Genomic DNA, 22,702 nt, shown 5'->3' with positions numbered 1-22,702 from the left:
TTCTTTGGTTAATGGTTTTATATAAATTAAGTTGATGCTTACTTTTCTTTCTTTGGTCTTTAGGTTTACTAGTGGGACACTGAATAAGAAAGATGAGAGCCAAATTTCAAAACATCGAAATCATTTCTTTTTCACTGACAGAAAGCTGGTGGCGATGGCCATAATTCTAGGATGGTCAAAATTAAAAATTACATGCATGTCCTGTTTAACTTATAATCATTTTATTTTATATTTTCGTTGTGTGATTGTCTTAACGTCAAAATGTTACGTAAATAATTTACTAAAAAATACGTATAAGTCATTACATTTTATTTCTTTTTGGAACACATTTGATTACTTTCTGTTTTTTTTGTTTCCTTTCAAAACGTGATTGCTTTCTTAAAGCGTGTGTATATATGTTCCGAAACAATAATAATATAAATAAACCTGGAAATGGTGGTCGTCGAGTGTACAACACATTATCGATAAGGTGGAACGTTACACAACCCGATATCAGGGTTTAGTTTATTAATTCGCTTATGGGTAATATTAGGCTGAAAAGTTTGTTTACTACCACTTTTAATTCGAGGTATTCATAATATACTAAACTATAAAAGCATTAAAAGGGTTTATAAGAAATTAAAGATGAGTTTAAAGGGTTGGGATTGGATGCTGGTCCCCTTTTCTTTTTCTTAAACTTTTTATTTGGTCATACTTTTTCTTCAACTTTATTGCTACTTCCACTTATCGAATGTGGAAATATTGTAACAAATAAATGAAGAAACTATGGTGTATATAAGATCTATAATGCGCCACCAATGGACATCTGCTTTCAATATCGCTTGATCTATCACCAGTATGAAGCTAAGAGTATAATAACCATTTATCTATGAACGCATATAATAGAAAGTATATTAAATTATATTAAGAAAAAGAAAGTATATTAAATAATGTAGTTTAAAGTTGAAACTCTCTACTTTTTTTATAGCGAATTCTAGAATTTTCAGATCAACAACTTTACTAGAGCTATTTATATGTACACAACATATATATTTATATATATATATATATATATACAACGTATATATTTGGAATTTCTCTTTGTTGTGTATAATGTTGTTGTTTTGTATCCATAGTTTTTAGTAAGTTCAAAATTAACCATTAAGAACATATGCGATTGTGTATTCATGTCACCGACGATAAGGAAGAAAAATAATATGTACCACATAGAGATCCTGATCTCTTTTTTTTGTAACTGAAAGTCTAAAACATTTTTCTTTGACTTCTTAAGAAGTAACTCATGTGGCAAAAGCGAAAACATAGTGTGAATAGGGTTAAAAAATTGTCTAAATTATAGTAAATTTTTGTTTCATTTTACTAACGAGTAATTGAAAAGAAAATGTTTAAACGGAGACAGCTCGACAAAAGGTGCGGAGGTTTGGGTTGGGGTATAGCGAGAAAAGGGTAAGTAAACACTTTACAATGATGATAACCACGCTCCCATTATTTCCATCAACAGAGCATCCTCTAAAGTTATTTTCCAAATTTATATGTACAAAGTTTATAACTATTCGTGGCCTTTTCTAGTACAAGCAAATATCGTACTTCCAAAATTAAAAACACAGGCAAATGTTCACTATTGAAAGCAAAAATACAGAAGTAATACGTAGAAAGATGTAGTAATGTGTTTTACCTGGAATGTTCAAAAAAAAATATATGTTTTACCTGGATGCATGGTATATTACCTATTGAAGTGATAAATTTTCATGTCGAGTGGATGAATACGTTTTCCTAGTAACACATAGGATTTGGTTGGTACATATGGAGCGATGGAAATATGTTTTGCATATACACTAGTACTGTAGCTAGTGCATTTGCAATTATGGTTTATACAGTTTCACATCATGGTTTAAGTCCAAAAGAGGACCCGAAGACTTGAGACAAACCTTTTTAGTCCTGTTTAAGCCCTCTTTTCTTCTAGATTTGAATGTGAAGTTTGACATTATGTCTTCATGAACCGACCACTGTCGTATAAGATCTGTGCCGAGACATTTTTAGGAAAATAAAATAAAATATTTGTCAATGATTAAAATAACAAAAACACGACTTAGAAAAATCAGCTTTGTAAATTTTGTAAATAGAATCCCGAGATCTGGATCTTAGTTTCCCGAAAGAGATCCAATTCCGAATAATAAACCTCTTAGCCTCCTGACAGAATTAGTATCAGTTAAGAAAGTTAGGTGGTGTTAATCTGGAACTTTTTTTAGTAGCTAAAGTCAATCTCGTGGTTTATGGTAGAAATCGTGTGTTGAAATGCTATCTTGCTAAACAATATTTAATTTGATATGTCAACATATGTTCGATCTTTTACCCCAAAAAAACATATGTTCGATTATGCATTACTTGCATGATTGATATACCGTTTGGTAAGCAATAATGTTTTTTTTTTGCTGGACGATTCAACGTTGCTTGTAATCAAGGGTTATCCAAGACGGGCCTTAATGGCAACATCCTCAACAATTTTAAATGGAGATAATTTATCAATCATTAAAAATAAATCATTTGACTAACTATTATTAAACCATAATACAATTCCGATAAACGAGACTATAGAAAAATGTTGAATATATAATAGGACGGCTACGAGAAAATAAATGTTTTATAAATTTCAAAATTTATCAAAAGATAATTCTACAGTTTTTGAAGTTTTCTGGGGTTTTGTACTGTTGAAAAAGTGGTTGATTATGAATTTAAGTGAAGTAATTCGAGGAAACTTCTAACTCAATGATTTAAATTGAGTCTAATAATATTTTAACAAGTTCTTTGGTGCGACATTGTTAAATACAACGACAACAATTCCTTTCCGTGTCCGTATAATTATAATCATAGTTGTATTTCCCCTATAATTGAGTTTAAAACATACTACTTAACTAATACTATCATTGCTAATCTCTCGGCCACGTATTAAGGCACTATATATAACTCATTGATGTTCTGTACTAGAATCGACAAGCCCCTCTCTCTTCTCTCTCCTCAATATTCAAACCATGGATATGAACGGCGATCAACCGCCGCTGATCTGGCCGCAGTTTGAATCTACCGGATACACTCGCCGGCGATCACATATTCCGACGGTTATAGTTCCAGCGATGATCGGAATGGTCTCAGCAGCTATGTTTCTTCTGTTTACGACCTTTGTCCTCCCTCCCTTTCTTTCCGTCACATCTCAGATTCTTCAGCCAGCTTCGGTGAAGAGAGGATGGGATTCAATCAACGTGGTTTTAGTAGTTTTCGCGATCCTCTGCGGCGTACTCGCCAGACGAAACGACGATGGATCGTCTCCGTCTTCACACGGCCAAGAAGAAGAAGAAGAAACCGTCACGGGCGCTGGTGAAGAGACTACGATCTCTTCCACGTCGGGGGTTTCGCATGAGTGGTTTGATGACGTGTACGACGCTGATAGGCTAAAGATCTACGAGAGTTTCAGCAGTCGAAGTTTCACGCCTGGTTTACCGGTTACCGGAACCGTACCGTTGAGGCGTAGCAGTACGTCGTATCCTGACCTTAGAAACGGAGTCCTCAGAAGAAGCGATGACCGGCGGTTCCGGTTCTACGATGATTTCGAAATCGACAAGTACCGATCGCAATCAACGGTGGGGATTGACGAACGGTTAGAGAGTCGTTCTAAAACAGAAATCGAAGAATCTGAACCTAAGGAGATTCATGTTGATAAGTTCGTTGTAAGACCGTCTTCTCCTGCTCCGCCGCAACAAACACCGGAACCACCACCGCCTAATCCTCCACCTCCGGTTGAAGTTGTGCAGAAACCGAGAAGGACTCATCGTTCCGTTAGAAACAGAGATACTCAAGAAAAGCACACTAATCCTGATTCAACCAGATTTAAACGAACGTTACGGCCTCCGCCGTCACCACCTCCGCCTCCACCTCCTCCACCACCTGTAACCGCCACGCCACCGAGGACACTTCAGCGGAGAAAAAGCAATGCGGCGAAAGAGATTAAAATGGTGTTTGCTTCTCTGTATAACCAAGGAAAGAGGAAGAAGAAGCATCAGAAACATAAGAGAAAGGAGACAACCGAGTCTCCGGTGGTGGTGGTGGAGATGGAACCACCGCAATACCGATCGTCAGTTCCACCACCGTCTCCGCCGCCACCTCCACCACCTCCTCCGCCTCCGCCGCGATCGTCACAGTCAGTGTTTTACGGATTGTTCAAGAAGGGAGTGAAGAGCAAAAAGATTCACTCAATCCCGGCGCCGCCGCCTCCACCTCCGCCGCCGAGGATGACACAGCTGGCTCCTCCTCAGACACCACCGCGGAGAGTGAAATTCGGTAGACCTCCGCGTCCGACGAAACCGACAAGTTTCAATGAAGAGAGCTACCAAGGATCTCCGTTGATCCAAACCACGCCGCCTCCACCTCCGCCGCCTCCTTTTCGCGTTCCGCCGCTAAAATTCGTGGTGAGTGGTGACTTCGCGAAGATACGGAGCAATCAGAGCTCAAGGTGTAGCTCACCTGAACGAGAAGTGATTGATGTTGGTTGGGGTCTAGAACTCACACAATCTGACGGCAGAGAAGAAAGCAACGCCGCTGTAAATAGCGGTGGCGTCGGGCCGGGGTTCTGTCCAAGCCCTGACGTTAACACGAAAGCCGACAACTTCATCGCCAGGCTAAGAGACGAGTGGAGGCTTGATAAGATGAACTCTGTCAAAGGGAAAAGGAACATGAGCTCTGTGTAAGGACCATTATGAAACCGACATAGTTTTTCCTCCTTTTCAGATTTTGCCTGCCCTGCAAGCTACGCACAAGTACACGATCCATTCAAGAAAACTTTTTAAAGCAAAGCAAATGGGTAAAGATGTGGTTGGAGATGGTTCATATGGCAGAGACAATCATCACTCGAATATCAAGTTACGGGTAATACGGGTAATATTGGTGTTACCGGTAAAGTATATAGCCTAGAACCGGGTGGTATTTTTGAGTTTAACCGATGGTGGGCCTTTTGTTTTGGTGTGTTTGATTTTAAATTTTCGGTTTGGAGTTTCCGATTAAAAGTATAACTTGGTGGTGTTAGAAATGTTGCTAGTTGTTGTGATTGTATGTATGGGCCAGTGATTTGGAAATATAGTTGTGGGCTCTTAATATTTTTGGGCCTACTTCTTGTGACCTTTGCCCCTTTTACATGTGACTGTTTCAAACAATTACTTAGATGATAAACATGTCTGTTTCAAAGAAAATGCTGACAAACATGTTGACTATAACATTATTTTTTTCTAAAAAGCCATAAACGTTTGAAAAATGGTTAATGTTAAGAATATTTACCATTAATGATGTAAAAATAAAAGTTACTACATACATAAAAGTGAAAGCAAACATCGAGGTCTAGTTTATGTTAAGGATATAACGGAATGTAGAATAAAGCGATCATACTTGATGGGTGGTTAAGTTTTGTAAATTATGGTTTTTTGTTTAAATTAAGTTCTAATTTGGATTAAATAATTAAATTTGGTTTACATGACTTTTATTCAAATTATTTGTTGGTTTTAAAGGTTTTGGTTTAAATCAATTTAAATCACTTGTATATAAAATAATTTTAAAATTAAATAGTTTAATCCGGTTTGCAGTAACCATTCTGGTTAAGTGGAATTAAAAATATGTGGCCAAAGAATAAACAAATATGTTAATCATAATTAAATTTGTAGTTAGTGTTTAAACAAATCTGTTAAATTGTAACTAAATATGTGGTCAAGAATTAATAAATCTATCAAATCCTAACTAAATCTGTTAAAATTATGTAAAATATGGTTAAAGAATAATAAATCAGTCAAAACTTAATTATATCTGTCAAAAACAATTAAATTTGTGGTCGAAGCAAAAACAAAACTATCAAATCCTATATATATATATATATATCGGTTCGGATTAAGTAAAAAATTTAAATCTATTGATTCCTAATTAAATCTATGAAAATTTAATAAATCCATGGCCAAATGTGACAAATTTGGTGTAACAAATCTCTAAAAAATTCATAAGCCTATAAATTTAGAAATAAGCCTGTCGCAAAAAAAGAATAGTGACTACATAACATGTAAACAAAATAAATCTGTCAGTGGCAAAATGGTTAATATTCCAAAATTTAATAATGGCATTTTCGTAATCACTTTTTGTTAAGAAACAAATACAAGTAAATTAGGTATGAAAAACAAATTAGTAATTAAAATATAATTAGAGATAAATAAGTAATTACTGTTTTTTAAAGGAACATGCATATCAGTGTTAATGAAATTGTGTGATCTAACATTTGGATTATTTTCTAGGTTTAAATTTGTATTTATTAAAACATTAAAAGAGCATATACTGCATGCAACACTTGTATAATATGATCATTTTTACCACTTTAAAAGACTTCACAAATAAATAAATAAATAACGGAAAACACGCATGTTTTGGTTAATCATATTCAAATGTCTAATGATTTGTTAGCTATATATAACTCTTTGTTTGATCGCGAATCCCATTATTATACTATAAAACTATATAATTAACAGAAACAACATTAATTAATATCGTCTCGAGGAACTTCACTTCCTCATAATAAAATAACTTATACCACCCCACAAACTTCTCTTTCTATCACCATCTTTAATCTTGTCTCTCATCTTGCTGAAAATAATTCAAAATGATCACCGGCAAAGATATGTACGACGTACTAGCGGCGATGGTGCCGCTATACGTAGCTATGATACTAGCCTACGGTTCGGTACGGTGGTGGGGAATATTCACACCAGACCAATGTTCCGGTATTAACCGGTTCGTTGCGGTTTTCGCGGTTCCTCTTCTCTCTTTCCATTTCATTTCCTCCAATGATCCTTATGCCATGGATTACCAGTTCCTCGCCGCCGATTCTCTTCAGAAAGTCGTCATCCTCGCCGCACTCTTTCTTTGGCAGGCCCGTCTCTTATAGGACCTTCCCATATATATTATTATGTTCTTGTTTTTAGTCTATAGTCATTATAAATTCACCACCAGGATAGGTAGTATATACTATGAAAATATCTAGTCTTTCGACCCGAATGATTAACTAATAAAACCTTCTATCTAAAAGCATCTCTATCTCTAGTATGAGGAAAGAGTTCTCAACAAAGTATTAAATACTCCATCCGTTTCGAATTAGATGTCGTTTTGGAGCAAAATTTCCGTTTCAAAATAAATGTCGTTTTATGATTTCAATGCAAAATTTATTGACTTTTTATTCTAATCTATTTTTCTATTGGATTAGGTGTATTGATAATGATATTTTTATCTAGTAAATATACAAAATTAAATGTTTTATTAATCTGTGTGCCGAAGTGTAGAACGACAAATAAAATGAAACGGAGGGAGTAAGAAATATAGTGTGTATATGCTCAATCTTGAGAAATATAGTGTATATGTAAATAAGAAAATTTATTGTACGAGTATCTCAAGATTTTGAAAACACCATGAATATATATATATATATATATATTGATATGTCTTCTATTGATATGTTTTTGTTGTGGTACCTAAGAAGTGCTAGACTTGTATAAGAATATATGTTGGTGTGTATTTTTGTCATTACGTTGATGGTATGTGTATTTCTCTCAGGCGTTTAGTCGCAGAGGAAGTCTAGATTGGGTGATAACGCTATTTTCGCTATCGACACTACCGAACACGTTGGTAGTGGGAATCCCATTGCTCCGGGCTATGTATGGAGACTTTTCAGGCAACTTAATGGTGCAACTAGTTGTGCTTCAAAGTATCATATGGTATACATTAATGCTCTTCTTGTTCGAGTTTCGTGGCGCTAAGCTTCTTATCTCCGAGCAGTTCCCAGAAACCGCTGGTTCCATCACTTCTTTACGAGTTGATTCTGATGTTATCTCTCTCAGTAGCCATGAACCCCTCGAGGTATGGTTATTTACATTAATGGTCCTCTATATGTTGGTTCAAGTTAACCTCCCGGTTAACTAAAGTAAAATAGAAATGGAATAATTGGTTTTAAGAAAATAGAAATGAAATAGTTACAAATTGGCAATAATATATACTATGTCAAATTATTATAAAATTTTGAATATAGCAATTTTGTTGTATTTTTAGACGATTTCGTTAAGCCCGAGTGATTTGGTTATATCCGGTTTATTACTCAAATTAATCACCTGAAAACATGTTTAAAAAAAACCAGACCGATGCCGAGTTAGGTGACGACGGAAAGCTCCACGTAGTGGTCAGGAGATCAAGCGCCTCCACATCAATGATCCCATCGTTCAATAAGTCTCACGGCGGAGGATTTAACTCTTCCATGATCACGCCGCGAGCCTCAAATCTCACTGACGTCGAGATTTACTCCGTTAGCTTTAACCAGACAGATTTTTACGCTATGTTTGATGCAAGCAAAGCTCCGGACCCTCGTCACGGGCACAGCAAGAGTTACGGTGGCGTAGGATCAGGTCCCGGCAGAGATGTTTACTCGCTTCAGTCGTCTATAGGAGTGACACCAAGAGCTTCCAGCTATAATGAGGAAGTTTTGAAGATGAAGAAAAGAGGAAGAGGGCGGAGAAGTATGAGTGTTGACTTATATAACAATAACAGTGGTATGTCTTTTGTTTTTGTTATTTTTAATAAATATTTAGTATTATCATATTTTAATAGTCAGTAGCAAATTTATAGAAAAAAAATTGTTGTAAAAATAAAATTCATGTTTCCTGTGATAATCATTTTATATTTAATTTTAAAATATATCTTTTACATATCAGTTCCCTACCCACCACCAAATCCGATGTTCATGGGGTCAACGAGCGGATCAAGTGGAGTCAAGAAAAATGAAACTGGTGGTGGAGAAGCACAGAACAAGGAGATGAACATGTTCGTGCGGAGTTCGAGTGCTTCTCCTGTTTGGGAAGCCAACGCTAAGAACGTTATTAATATTACTAAAGGTGCCTTCACCGATTCATCCATCGACCTTAAAGCTTCTCTTCCTCCTAACGACAACCTCGCTTCCAAAGGTTAACTAATGGTCCATGCAACCACTAATTATTAATTTATAGTATTACTGTTTCCTTGTCGTTTATTACAAGTACCTGTAGTAGTCCAGTAATGAAATATAGTCAATATACTAAAAACCTTCGGATAATGATCATAATCAAAGAATATATAATATTAATTCCTAAAAACCTCATGATAACAGTGAAGCAGAGTCTGATTGGGAACAAGACACCCGGAAGAAAAGGACATGTGGAGATGGACCAAGAGGGTAATAAAGGCAGTGACATAGAAGACGGTGGTGGTCTCAGCGGTCCGGCGAAACAGAAAATGCCGCCGGCGAGCGTGATGACGAGACTAATACTGATAATGGTTTGGAGAAAACTCATTCGAAACCCTAACACTTACTCTAGTCTCTTTGGCCTTGCTTGGTCCCTTGTCTCCTACAAGTAAGTACTTCCTAATTTTACTATAAATGATCACAATTGTATAAAGTAATAACATCTTTCACATATACCAAAAGAATCCAAAGGAGGGTAAAATAGATACATATATAGTTTTCAGCGTATAGTATATGATTGGTTTGCTTCTTGTTGATTTATATAGATATTATGATTTTTTTTTTGAAAAAGGTTTATATAGATATTATGATTTCATGGATAGGTGGAATATAAAGATGCCAACAATAATGAGTGGATCGATTTCGATATTATCTGATGCAGGTCTTGGCATGGCTATGTTCAGTCTTGGTATTGTTCGTTCCTCTTCCTACGTTGCATGGCTTAACCCTACATAAATAATTACTTCTTGTGTTTTTGAGTTTTACCAACTATCGTGTTTATTGATTGTGAATAAACAGGTCTATTTATGGCATTGCAACCAAAAATAATTGCATGCGGAAAATCAGTAGCAGTCTTCGCGATGGCCGTGAGGTTCTTGTCAGGACCAGCCGTAATCGCAGCAACCTCGACTGCAATTGGTCTTCGAGGCAATCTCCTCCATATCGCCATCGTCCAGGTTAATTAATCTTGAATTTTATGTATAATTCAGCTGAACTTACAACTGATGATTTAGTGATGTTGAACTTTTCGTTGAAAAAAAAAATTCGTAAATAGTTTGACAAAAGAAAAATTCTTAAATTATTTCATATGTATACATTTTCGTTAATTATATATACCATTATTGATATGAAAATTAATATTTTGTAGGCTGCTCTTCCTCAAGGAATTGTTCCTTTTGTTTTCGCCAAGGAATATAACGTCCATCCTGATATCCTAAGCACTGCGTAAGTTATTTTTTAGACATTAATATGTCACATTTGATTATTAATACAGTTTCCATTCCATTAGTTAGCTTTTTATTTTACGTTTTTCCATTATCTTCGTCTGAAATATCTCATATCCAAAAATCTTTAACGTCATTTCAAAACTCTAAATTGCTTTCTTGTCGTTGTCGTCGAATTATAACATATCCTATTTCCTCGAAAATTAAATATCCAAGCTAAATTTCAGTACTTCAAATGTTAACATATGTATATTGTTTTGCAGGGTTATATTCGGAATGCTGGTTGCTTCGCCTGTAACAGTACTCTACTACGTTCTTTTGGGCATTTAAGTGAAGATTGAAACGCAAATCAAAGACGATCGATACTGCCATGCAGGTGGCTTAGGTGGATGGACCATGCAGTGTCTCATAAAATTAATTTGTAGCATATGAATATGATTAGGGGTGTGCACAGATCAAATAACATCGTATTATATTTTTCAGTATTTGTTATTTGCTTTTTATTTTATGGATATCTGATTTTTCGATTTGTTTTGTTTCGGAAAAATACGGATATCCGAAAAATTATGGATATTTGCGAATATTCACAGTTATTTACGGATAATTTATCCACTTTTTCAATAAAAATAATTTACGAAACATTATACAAATTTGTATTTTCTTAAAATTTTTTCCATAATATAAAAGATGAACTAAAAATTAATGAAACTATTTTTTATGAATTTTTAAAATTAAGAAAATATTCTTATAAAACATATATTTTTAGAAAGATTGTAGTTTTTATAAGGAATTTATATATTTTCTAATTTTATATTTTATAAGTAATTTATAAATAAAATTATATGTTAAAATAATGATTATATGAGATTATACATGTAAAACTCTGTATCTAATTATAGATATACATCTATATGTATATAAGTCGGAGCATATTGGATATTTGTTTCTAAATTTTTTAGTATTTGTGATTTGTTTTACTTTTAAGTTTTAACGGATATTGATATTTAATATTTGCTTTACTTAGTAGACTTATGGATATTCGAATTTTTTATATTACGAATAATCTGATTGGTAATGGCTGTACTTTTAAAATTTTTGCTGTAAAAAATATGTAGATTTTTTGATGCGGCTTTAGGTTTTGTTGCTGTAAGTTTTGTAGAAAATCCTAAAAATTACTTTAGATTTTTGGCTCTCGAGAACATTTATACAAGTTATTTGAAGAGCTGTGATTTAAATAAAAAAAATTAAAGTTTGATTGCTCTGAATTTAGTGCTGTATAAATAGATAAAGATGTGGACATCACCTACATCACCTACCAATCACACCCTGATAATAAAAATATTTGTATAGATTTCAGTTAGTTTGTATAATTTATAGCATAGATAACTATTAATCCTGATAAACCCTGTAACACAAAAAACGCTACTAATCGTGATAATAGTTCAATCATAGACAAGATCGCACAAAATCTGTGTTAGATGAGATCTTGTTCTTATGTAAATATTTTATACAGTTTGTATTGTTTTATTTAGTATCAAATGCACTAATCCTTCCAAATGCATCCTTTTTTATTTCATTTTGTCTGTATGCGACTCGTTGTGAAAGGAATATTCGGTTGTGGTGGGTTGTGTACGAAAACAGATACTAAACCTATTTCATGTTCGAGGCAGATTGGGTGAATCTGCTCAACATGTAAGAGCAGCATTCTGATGAGTAGTCTAGTTTAAGATAACAATTTGGCTCGCTATTTGCTAATTCTGTTTGATACCTTGAAAGATATATATTAGAAAAGAAGAAATGTCTTTTTTGAGCAAAACAACAACCTATATTAGGCATAAAGTTTAGTACACTCCTAAACATGAGGAAGAGTTAAGCAAAGAGAGAGCATAATTCGCCACAGAATATGCCTCCCCGTTTGACAACCTAGAAATAAACTTAAAGGAAATACAATCAAAAGTAGAATCAAACTGATAGATATCAAACACACAGATGTGTATGTAGATGTGTATGTGACACAAAGATGAAAGCGTGTAACACAATTCGCATACCAATAGAGCCGTTTTTAAAGATCTCCGAGGCTGAAGACGAACCAGAACCAGAGATAAATGTGTCGGGTGTCGAGCATAAAGCCAACATCTTTAAGGGTATTATTGACTTTAACCGTTCTAATTTTTTAACGTGAGAGATCTAGGACCGAGATTCAGAATTTACGATGTTTTTTAAAGTTTTTGTAGATTGAGTTGGAGACAACATCCGCTCAGTGACAAATCTTGTCTCTCTACGCACCTTATTATTATAATGTTTCTCGATTTACCTTTTTTTCTTTTCCTTCATACTATTTCAATTTGATATTGATCATGCACCGGTATGTTATGTAATAGGGCGTTTTCAGACGCAAGAAGATTAATTACTTGCGGAATAACACTGCCATTCACTCGTTATCGTTCAACTGATGTAAGGTTTAAATAACTATGCATCTCATTAAAGCAAAACAGAAGAACACAAAACCAAATGTTATTTTTTTTGTCAACAAACCAAATGTTCTCTTAAGTTAAGTTTCTCGTCCATACATCTTATATTATTCTTCAATATTTAATAAACCGAAATTCCCTGTCATGAAATTGCTAGGAGATCAAAGAAGAAAAAAACAAAAGGACTCGACGAAATTATTGTCGCTCTGGACCTGAAGATTTGGATAGACACATTGTCTGAGAAATCAGAGTGACACCGAGATACTGAGTCTGAAACTAACATAACCAGTTCTAGTGTTCAAGATTATTAGGCGATAAATGTGAAAGAGTACTACCTGGACTTACGAAAGGGTTGTGAGTGACTTCAGTTTCAGCTACTTAACCCTTTTTGCTTAAGAGTGATTTTGTCTCCAAGACTAAGAGCAATTCCTTGTGTCTTGATTCGGATCCTTATGTAACCACTCAGCTTTTCATCTGTTTGTTTCTCTATACTCACATTCACCAACGCCTCTTCCCCAAACACACTCTTGGCGTATAAGTTCGCCGACAGAAACCCACACCCACCTTCTAACACCGATCTGGCATGAAAAAAAAGGAGAGAGAGAGAGAGGGAGAATATGACAAACCCTCAAGCTAATAATTATTACGTATGATCCGAGTAGAAACTGAACTTACTTAGGAGTACACTTCATGTTTGTTGATTTGATAATGTGACCAAGATACTCTTGTTCCATGACATTTGAAGTCTGGTATACAATGTTCCGGAAGATAATTCATGTCTCATCACTCGTATGGCAAATCAATTTTATGAACAACAAAATCCTCTTATAGGAGTCTGGATCAATTAAATGCGGAACCACATGTGATTGTCCTAGTTGCAACATAGAGACCATGATGAGTAAAGATTGTGTCGCCTTTGTTAATCTCAGTTTTTTGATGACTGCACTACCTCCAACCTGAGAACGAGTTTAGTCAATGTGAAAGCAACCACGGCTCCGAGGAAAAAAAACCCCGGTTAAGATAAGTGATCTCAAGTTTCCAGAAGCCAATGATCATTGAGCAACTGTAGATGGGGAGAAAACGGTTTCCGAAGAAGAACTTTGTGTAGCATAAGTCCCGTCAGCGAGAATGGGAGGTCTTGTAGAGGAAACTATAGCAGCAGCAGTGTTCTGCTGAGTTTTGTTTGAGGAATCATTGGACTCTCATCCCTCGGAAACAGAGTAAAACGGCATATCACCGAGGCATTGCTTGATGGTTGCTATGCCATTCTCAACTTCAGAGAGTGATAGATATATTCACCAACAATCCAAAGCGCAAATGGGAAAATCTTTACAGCTCGGATCTGATAAAAGTTGTCCAACAAGCGGGTTATGATTGAAACCTTCAGTTTAGAGTTTGATTCTATGCTCTCTCTTACAAAAACAGTCACATCAAGAGCTGAAGCCACGTTGGTGTCACCCAAAAAATCCATCAAAAAATATGGACCGCTGCACCGGCTACTTCAGGGAACTTGACTGCACAAGCGTGAATGGCTTGGACGAACATCTGCCTATAGTCACCATTCTTCGCGTGCTGATCTCCGCTTTGTCTTTACAACTTCTTTCTTCAACGTCTGCACGACCTCATTGACATTCCGATGGGTAACCAATTCAAGGACAATATCAAGTGTCTTCCTTTGAATGTCAAGATTCGGGCTACTGCTCTTACGGTGGTGGGAGCAGATGACAGAGAAACAAGCACCTGAGCACATTCATAAGTAACCGCAGACGAAGGCGCAATCAACAAAGAGATAAAACATAATATTGTCTACAGTCTCTTCTTTTAATACCCTCTGCCTAGCTTCAAAGTACATAACATAATGTTGTTACTAGTGAAGCAAGTAGAATACTAATGACACCACTATATACTGTTACTAGTGAAGCCAGTAGAATGCTAATGAGACAGGTCTGCAATTGCAACGTCCGACCTCCGTAATAGCAGAAATTTCTCTGAAAATATAAAAACAAATGGAGAAAAAATCGGACCAGGCATTATTTGTCGAACTGATGCTGATAGTAGGCCAAATACATCAGAATTTGCCAATAACGAAACTTTAATATTTTCTTGGTTAAAAGCCTTCACTACTAAGAGATTCCAAAAGGTAAATCAATCATAACATTACAAATAACCAAGAAGGAACAGAGAAAATAAAACCATAAATCCAAACTTGCCTGCATCCACAAACCCTGAAAAACTGTACTTTTGGGTTTCCGAAAAATATCAATAAACCCCCCCACCCCCCCCATCACAAACCAAACGTTTTTTTCTTTTCTTGTTAGTCCCTAATAGTAGTAGCACTTAAAACTCGAGGAGCATCTGTGATAAAAAGCTGCCTCCACTTCAGAGTGACCCTGGGACAACAACAAAAAATGTTGTCAACACTTGTAAATAAATACCAAAGTTGGACAAAAGATACCACCACCACACCAATTATACAACTTTTTATAACGTGTTCATTTGTGTATATTTCAAAGATAGTCCAATGATATATAAAATAGTTACAAGAATGTTGTTTGTAGTTAGTTACCTTCTCCAGAAGATTTTTTCTTGCCCCAGAATTTTAGTACTGAGAGTTTGCTGCTGAGAGGAGTTTTTGGCACCGGAATGAATTTCCCGACGAGAGCAAGTGGCCAACTAAGTCCAAATTACACAAGGTTCAACTAAAACGTTAGAGCTATGTTTCTCAACAATAAGCATTGCACATAATATATACATATATGGTATCAAATTGTATAAATGTAAAACTGTAAAAACTGACCTGATCACACCGATGGCAACGCATATTAGCCATTGTTTCCAGTTTAGCTTCGTCGTGGAAGCGAATTTGCCTAGGAACTCAACAATGATAACCTGAAATCCAAAAAATAAGACTTTATTTTGTTTTCATCTGGAAGGAATAAGAGATGGGACATAAATAACAGTATGTTTTCGATGATGGACCAGATTCTTTACCTGCAGAACAAGAGTAATGACTATAATACCCATGAAGAGACGGTTCTTGATAACTCCTTTGAAGATGTTCTTCTCGTCAGGTTTTCTAGCATTGAACTCATTGAAAGCCTGTTGTTACCAACACACAAAAATAATCAATAAATACATATGCGGTTTTCATTCCGGTTTTTACTGGAAAGAAGAGACATGGTTTATAGTTCACTCACCTGGCAGAGGACAAAGGCGTTGAAGATCAATGTGTTCTTCACTCTAGTGGCGTGTGCAGGAACTTCATGCTGGAGGCCAAGTATGCTGATGCCTCGGAAGTTGAGAACTAACAGCACACTCACTTGATAGATAGCCTGAAATTTTATGTTTCAACATTTTTTTTATTAAAATTCGCGCTGGTTTCATATGTTCTAAGAGTTTATTCATCAATTCTTTACCTGAATCAACAAGTTTCTCCACATGATGTTGGTAATCAGAGGCTCTCTGCAAAAAGGAGTCAAAGCAAATAAGCACAAAAACACGTCTTATAAAGTTTAGCTGTGTGAAACCACAAGCTGCGAAAACATACTTTCGGCCAACAGGAGGCCTGCCCATGAGGTGATCAGTGGGTGGTTCAGTAGCTAAAGCCAATGCTCCGAGTGTGTCCATAATCAGATTAACCCACAGAAGCTGTACGTTAAAGAAGATGCCAAATGTATGAACAAAACTATGTACTTTAGAGAAAGATAACAAAAAAGAATAAAGAGCAAATGCAACAAACTCAGACCTGGACAGCGGTAAGTGGAACGTCACCACTTGAAATAGCAGCTACAACGTTAATGACAAGAGCGGCTACATTGACTGTTAGCTGAAACTGGATGAATTTCTGAATGTTGGCGTAGACTGATCGTCCCCAGCGAACAACCTATATATCAGAAGCCACACCAAGTTTAATTTTCGAATATTAAACCTCAGATAAACATTGGCGAAGGTTGACTTTTGAGATGACGAAGCTTATGTGTTTTGTAAAACTCGAGAGAGAACAAAAGAATCTCTGATTAGGGTAACGTTTGAACAAACCTTTACAACAGATGCAAAGTTGTCATCCAAGATGATGATGTCTGAGCTCTCTTTAGCCACTTCTGTTCCAGCTATTCCCATAGCAAGACCAATATCTGCCTGAAAATCCACTCAAGAAGTTTTAAAACAATGAGAAAGAGACTTTCAATAGCTGTGCATTTCGAAATAATCAGTTCAAAATTTCTATACCTCGTGCAACGCAGGAGCATCATTTGTCCCATCTCCAGTGACTGCAACAACATGGCCACGTCTCCTCAAAGATTGCACCAGCAGAAGCTTGTCATTGGGCGATGAACGGCCCATAACCTTCAAACGTGAAGCAACCAAGTCAGCTTATGTAAAGCTGTTACTACTATATCATATTACTATTAACTGATGCATCTGATGTTCATGGAGGATATCTAAATTGAGTTAAACACCTCTACAGAGAATGAGACTACGACATTTAAAATTCAGTCTTAAGAATTGAAAAGTGGTGTTGTGAACAGTACCGATATCCTCTCGCTAATCTTGTCCCTTCCTGCATCGGTTAAGGCGCGGAATGATTTTCCTTCAATGAGATTAGGCTCCGAGGCATCAGCATCTGAAGTTAATATTCCACACTCCAAAGCAATAGCCCTGGCAGTTTGGACGTTGTCACCAGTGACCATACGGACCTGAACATCAACAAACATCATGCAGCGTTATTAGCGTTAAGAAAGAGAATTTGTGCAATGAGCTTTTTTTAATAAATAAATTGAAGAAAAGAAGCACCTTGACACCAGCATTCTGACACAACTGAACTGAATCTCTGACTCCTGGTCTACATGGATCCTGTGCACATTTTCAAATAATTCGATAAGAAACACTACAAAAATATTGCAGGCCATGATGTGTGGGTTGTTGTTTTGAAATTAAACCAAACTGATTTATATGTTTGACTAATCTCAAGATGGAAGTAAAAATGAACATAAATGAACCAAATTAGTCCTCACCTTTATGCCTACTATAGCTAGTAAAATAAGGTCGTCCTCTGGGAGAACCCAGTCTGAGAGTTCTTCGCCTGTTGGGACCTTTTCAGCCTCATAGGTTCTAAAAGCCAGTGCCACACATCGTAAGGTTCTTCCAGCCATCTCTTCGATACCATTTTTAAAATACTGTGCCTGGAAACATCAGAGTAATTGCATTGGTAAAGTGTCACGAGAACATGAGGGTGAATTGCAGAATCATACAGAACCATAAGATAAATTGGACTTTTCCACAAACCTTGTCTTCAGTCATTGGTGCGATATTACCATCCTCATCAATGTAGCTTCTGCAACATGCAAGGACAATTTCAGAAGCTCCCTTCCAGTGAATACGAACTTCACCATCAGCCTGAAAAGTAAAACAGCAAACAGAAAAGGTCAAGAAAATGATTTTACCCCGCACATGCCCCCCCCCTTTTCCCCATCAAAAAAAAAACACTCATAGTGATCTATATTTCAGCCAGATACTTACCGTTTTAACAGCTACACCACCACGTTTCTTCTCGGAGCTGAACGGAAAAGCATGCAGAATAGAAGATTGCGACCTGGCTGTCTCAAAATTCATTCCCAGCTGAAAGAGAGCGAAATACAAATATTTCTTCAGCTCATAAGTCATAAGTAAAAAATAACTGTTCTTGAACTAGAAAACAACAAAGGCTAAAAACTAAACCTTGACTCCCCAGCCAAGAATGGCTTTTTCTGTTGGTGAACCAGAGAACTCTAAATCACCACCGCCCTGTCAGCAAATAAAACCTCATGAGTCCTACTTCTCTAGGAAGAATCAAGGAAAGGAAATTACCAAAACTGCTTACCTCTGGGACGTAAATACTACCAGTTGTGTTTTGCGCTATTCCTTCAACGCATAACGAGGTGATAGTTGCTGGCAATTGTTGAGTATCTGTTTTCTTGCCCCCAGCATAAGACTCAACCACTGTCATCTATTTTTTTAGAAAAAGATAAACATTTAGTAACATTAAGTGACGAAACAATTCAATTTGAGTCTATTACTCTATCATAGAGCACGAACTCAACAAAGATTTGTACACGGAAAGCACACCTGATTCAAAGTTAGTGTTCCAGTCTTATCGCTGCAAATAGTGGTTGCAGAGCCCATTGTCTCGCAAGCAGATAGCCTCCGCACCTGCACATCAACTTTTTGTCAATCCTATATAACAGAACTGCATAAAGGACCATATATTGTTCACTCATCACATAAGAAATATAGAGAGAAGGTAAGATAATCATACCAAAGCCTTATCTGCCATCATTTTCCTCATTGAGTAGGCAAGGCTGAAACAGAACAATAGAATAGAAAAGCAAATATAATCAGCAACGAGAACTGAATTCTCTAACAATGAAGGTAGCACAATACTTTCTGATAGCCAAGATATAAAAAAGTACATACGTTAAAGTAACGGCCAATGGAAGACCCTCAGGAACTGCCACAACGACAATTGTAACCTGCAGCAAAAGCAGAGAATTGGCATCTCCAGAGAAAACTAAAGATTTTTGATTCCGTCTCCCTATTAGTCGAGAAGGATAACTAGAAAACATACCGCTACGGTAACAACTTTGATCACATCATCGACTACATGACCAATTTTTGTCTTCCCTTTAACAAACTGAGGACCTCCACCTACGTCTTCAGTGTTACCGGTGAAATATCTGTGACAAAGAGAAAAACACACAGTTATTCTAATTCGGTAATGACGGTATGATGAGTTAGGAACCATCAAAATAGCATCCTTACCGGACAAGAAGAATAACCAGGACACAAGCAGCCACAAATAATCCGATGGAACCAATAAAAGTAGCTACCCCATTTAAGCGCACCTAGTTCCAGCAAGTCAAATATTAGCTCGGATCTATAAAAGTTCAAAAGAATACAATTAAACATCGATCTAAAAAATCTACCTGCAAGGGAGTTTCTTCACCATTGTCTTCAGAAATGCTGGCCATCAGCAACCCCCATTCAGTGTTGACTCCAACACCAGTAACCTTGCATAAAGAAAAGAACATACATATCATTTCGTTTCACCTATTCTCCTATTAGAAATATCCTGCTCTGGAACAAGAAAAACTAGGGAGATATCCTACCAGCATAACACCATTTCCATCTGCCACTTTACAGCCAGACATTAGGAATGGATCCTTGTTAGCGTCTTTGTTGACCTAACAAGAAAAGGGAAGTCGATAGTTAAGAGCTATACTAAAAAGAAACGAGCCAATGAGCAACTTCACTATGATAGGAAATAAAGACCCACAATTTTGCTCTCTCCAGTCATGCTAGACTCGTCAAGGGCAAGAGAGTGGCCAGCTATTAGCACTCCATCTGCAGGAACCTAAAGATAATTTTAACTTTCAGTTAGACATATGGCAATAGGGACGAAAAAAGGAGAACGGAGAATGAATAAATCCCTCACCTGATTTCCAATGTTGAGGGGAATGACATCACCAACCACGAGGTCATAGATTGAAACTTCCACTCGTCTTCCACCTCTTATCACCTGTACAGCAATCAACAGAAAACGAAATGTGTCTAAGAAGAAAACAAGAAAAAGATAGCATATGAAAACTTAACATTAAGGGTAAATTCATACCTCGAGATGTATGTTTCGCTTTTCATCATTCAAGTTCTGAAACTGGAGCGACTGTTTGTAGTCACTGACAGCTGCAGAGGAAGAGAAGAAATGCATCAGAAAAACCACTACAAAATTCATCCCTAAAGAGTTCAGTGAAACAGGTTAAGAATTACCTGTCACAACAATCACAAGAATCACTGCAAATGCAATGCTTCCTCCATCGTACCATCCTTCTTTGATACCCTGTCAAGATTGTTATCCACAATAAACAAAATTATGTAAGACAACAGTTAAACTGCGGTTGACATTACACTTTCAAAAGAGGGAAGAGCAGACTTGATTAATTAATTTCATCAACAAACCTCAGTTTTTATCCCAAGTGCTAAAGAAGCTACTGCAGCCACCATCAAGATGATCAAAGTCAGATCATGGCAAGCATCCCAAAGAAACCTCTGCAATGAAAAAAACAAAAAACCAACCGGCTTTATGAGAAACTGAGCAGGGGAAAACCACACAGAAATAACAAGACATATATATATATATATATATCTTACCAGAAACCCTTTCCCTTTCTTACGAGGATAGGTGTTTGAGCCATAAACGTTCTTGCGGTTAAGCAAGTCTTCATCATCACCGCTGATACCTTTCTCAGTATTTGTCTTGAGCATGTCAGCCAATCCTTGAGCCTGATGCAGCAGCAACAAGAAATTAGCGCCAAACCAAGAAAAATATAAAGTACCAGAAAAGCCAACAAATAGACAAAGAGAAACATACCCCTCCATATTGCTGCAGAGAAGCAACATTATGATCCTTGGACATTAGCACAAGCTGTTCAGGCCCGATTCCAAAATCACCAGCAGGAGTTGCAGAAGCTATGGGTTTTTCACCTCCTGAAGAGAAAGAAAACGTCACCGGTTAAGGAATATAAAAAAGACTCCGAGAGTATGTTACAAGCACAGACGCGTTACCTTGGTCACGCCCCATGTCCATGAAACGATTTGCAGCCTAAACAGAAGATAAAAAAAAAAAGAGCGTTCGGTTCATTAATCAGTAAAAAAAAAAGAGAATATCACAGAAAGAGCATGATTAAACAATAAACAAACCAAGAGAGCATGAGCGTGACTTCTGATCTTCTTCCTCATTTCTTGAGCTTCCTGCTCCTTTTTCAAGTCCAAGGTGTAACGGAATCTCCGTGAGGCATTGAGCACCAGCGCCGCTTTCTGCACACAAAAAAAAACAAAGGAGGTTAAAAATCTCCGTGTAGTAGTTTACAATAAAGCGAGACAATTAGGGACTAAGTAGGTCTTCTTACTCTCCACTGTTGGAGTCGCTCGACGGAAGCATTCTTCGCGGGGATGGAGAACGTGTCGCTATCGGAGTCGGCGTTCTCGATTTTCCCCGACTCCAAATCGCTGCCTCCGCGGCGTCTTCCCGGGGATGGTTTGAAGGGACTAGTCATCGTATTTTCGCAGGAGAGAAAACGCCAGAAAAAGTGAAACTACACTCAAATCCCTAAATCAAAAAAAAAAAAGAGAAGAGAAGTAAGTTTGCTGTGTAAAAGGTTTGCTTCAGCTTTCGTCAACCACGTGAAACCGAAAGCACCGAAAATAGCAATTTCTCCGGGGGGAAAAAAAGTAAAATATCTCTTCGAAACTCTCCCAGAAAATTCAGGGAAATACTGCGAAACTCGATTTTCCGAGAATCATAATTTCAATTTTTTTTAAAGCGGAAACAAACCGTTTTTTTAGTTATCTCAGATTGCTTTCAAATCTCAGTGATTCATGAGAAAAACCGAGCATATATATAAAAAAAAATCTCCAGAAAAGCGGTTAGTCAAGTAGTCAACAAATATTCAAAAGCAAGACTAGAAGAAAGCGACCAACACTGGAAATCAAAGTTCAAACCAAAAAAGAAAAATACAATTTTAATATTAATTATTAAGAAGATATTTACTTAATTAATCAAAATCCAAAACTCGGTTTCTCGAGTCGGTTAAACAAATATCGAACGTTGAGAGAAAACTCCGGGTGACTTCGCCGGGAAACGTTACCTCAGCTTTCTCGGGGAAAAAAAGGCTCTCGATGAATAGAACAGTAGTAGTACCGAAGAGATGGAAATAGGGTTAGTGAGAGTAAATCTTAATATATAAGAGGGTCGTTTCGGTACTTTAACTTTTCTTGGCAACTACGCAACGTGTCACGCGTTTGTATCATAAATGCGCGTTGTGGTCTAACTTCTTACCTTCGTTATTATTCCTTTTAGTTACAAAAATAAACCTCCGTATTATATTCCTCTTAATTAAGAGACCCGAATCTATCTAATG

General features: G+C 36.6%; 3 protein-coding genes and 1 pseudogene across 4 annotated transcripts; 2 read left to right on the top strand and 2 right to left on the bottom strand.

The window, feature by feature from the left end:
* Positions 1-2,935: 2,935 nt before the first annotated feature.
* On the top strand, positions 2,936-5,165 carry LOC108837991 (pollen-specific leucine-rich repeat extensin-like protein 1). Its single transcript, XM_018610976.2, has one exon. The coding sequence runs from the start codon at positions 3,027-3,029 to the stop codon at positions 4,734-4,736; it is 1,710 nt and encodes a 569-aa protein (XP_018466478.1). The 5' UTR covers positions 2,936-3,026; the 3' UTR covers positions 4,737-5,165.
* A 1,511-nt stretch (positions 5,166-6,676) lies between these two features.
* LOC108824629 (auxin efflux carrier component 2) lies at positions 6,677-10,648 on the top strand. The gene is made up of 9 exons (XM_056993743.1): positions 6,677-6,946; positions 7,624-7,926; positions 8,201-8,609; positions 8,772-9,020; positions 9,203-9,446; positions 9,661-9,746; positions 9,857-10,014; positions 10,206-10,282; positions 10,545-10,648. The coding sequence occupies exons 1-9, from the start codon at positions 6,677-6,679 to the stop codon at positions 10,609-10,611; spliced, it is 1,863 nt and encodes a 620-aa protein (XP_056849723.1). The 3' UTR covers positions 10,612-10,648.
* A 1,568-nt stretch (positions 10,649-12,216) lies between these two features.
* Positions 12,217-14,968, bottom strand: LOC130500007 (coatomer subunit beta-1-like; annotated as a pseudogene).
* On the bottom strand, positions 14,767-22,556 carry LOC108828561 (calcium-transporting ATPase 8, plasma membrane-type). 2 transcript variants are annotated; one of them, XM_018602292.2, is made up of 35 exons: positions 22,430-22,556; positions 21,692-21,891; positions 21,483-21,599; positions 21,348-21,384; positions 21,154-21,269; positions 20,934-21,065; positions 20,742-20,831; positions 20,553-20,622; positions 20,398-20,468; positions 20,221-20,304; positions 20,062-20,139; positions 19,895-19,969; positions 19,712-19,795; positions 19,548-19,630; positions 19,354-19,462; positions 19,203-19,258; positions 19,045-19,087; positions 18,855-18,938; positions 18,610-18,735; positions 18,468-18,533; positions 18,270-18,368; positions 18,036-18,146; positions 17,765-17,932; positions 17,544-17,603; positions 17,282-17,446; positions 16,980-17,096; positions 16,791-16,889; positions 16,498-16,635; positions 16,300-16,400; positions 16,169-16,214; positions 15,950-16,084; positions 15,744-15,851; positions 15,550-15,641; positions 15,319-15,425; positions 14,767-15,142 (listed from the first exon to the last, which is right to left on the bottom strand). In XM_018602292.2, the coding sequence occupies exons 2-35, from the start codon at positions 21,836-21,838 to the stop codon at positions 15,132-15,134; spliced, it is 3,225 nt and encodes a 1,074-aa protein (XP_018457794.1). In that variant the 5' UTR covers positions 21,839-21,891; positions 22,430-22,556; the 3' UTR covers positions 14,767-15,131. The 2 variants fall into 2 exon arrangements, with proteins under 2 accessions (XP_018457794.1, XP_018457796.1); XM_018602294.2 differs by having other exon boundaries at positions 22,333-22,454.
* Positions 22,557-22,702: the final 146 nt, after the last annotated feature.

Source organism: Raphanus sativus, chromosome 9 (assembly GCF_000801105.2).
Source record: "Raphanus sativus cultivar WK10039 chromosome 9, ASM80110v3, whole genome shotgun sequence".
Taxonomy (NCBI): Eukaryota; Viridiplantae; Streptophyta; class Magnoliopsida; order Brassicales; family Brassicaceae; genus Raphanus; species Raphanus sativus.
Note: the sequence above shows the minus strand (reverse complement) of the source record. Positions and strands in the feature narration are given on the sequence as shown.

Excerpts from the sequence above, each read along its gene's own strand:
- LOC108837991 (XM_018610976.2), top strand. The coding sequence starts at position 3,027 with ATGGATATGAACGGCGATCAACCGCCGCTGATCTGGCCGCAGTTTGAA.
- LOC108824629 (XM_056993743.1), top strand. The coding sequence starts at position 6,677 with ATGATCACCGGCAAAGATATGTACGACGTACTAGCGGCGATGGTGCCG. Across the intron at positions 7,927-8,200 it reads GTAGCCATGAACCCCTCGAG|ACCGATGCCGAGTTAGGTGA; the intron begins GTATGGTTATTT and ends AAAAAAAACCAG. Across the intron at positions 9,747-9,856 it reads CATGGCTATGTTCAGTCTTG|GTCTATTTATGGCATTGCAA; the intron begins GTATTGTTCGTT and ends GTGAATAAACAG.
- LOC108828561 (XM_018602292.2), bottom strand. The coding sequence starts at position 21,838 with ATGACTAGTCCCTTCAAACCATCCCCGGGAAGACGCCGCGGAGGCAGC. Across the intron at positions 19,463-19,547 it reads CTGGTTATTCTTCTTGTCCG|ATATTTCACCGGTAACACTG; the intron begins GTAAGGATGCTA and ends TCTTTGTCACAG. Across the intron at positions 16,636-16,790 it reads ACTTTGCATCTGTTGTAAAG|GTTGTTCGCTGGGGACGATC; the intron begins GTTTGTTCAAAC and ends TCTGATATATAG.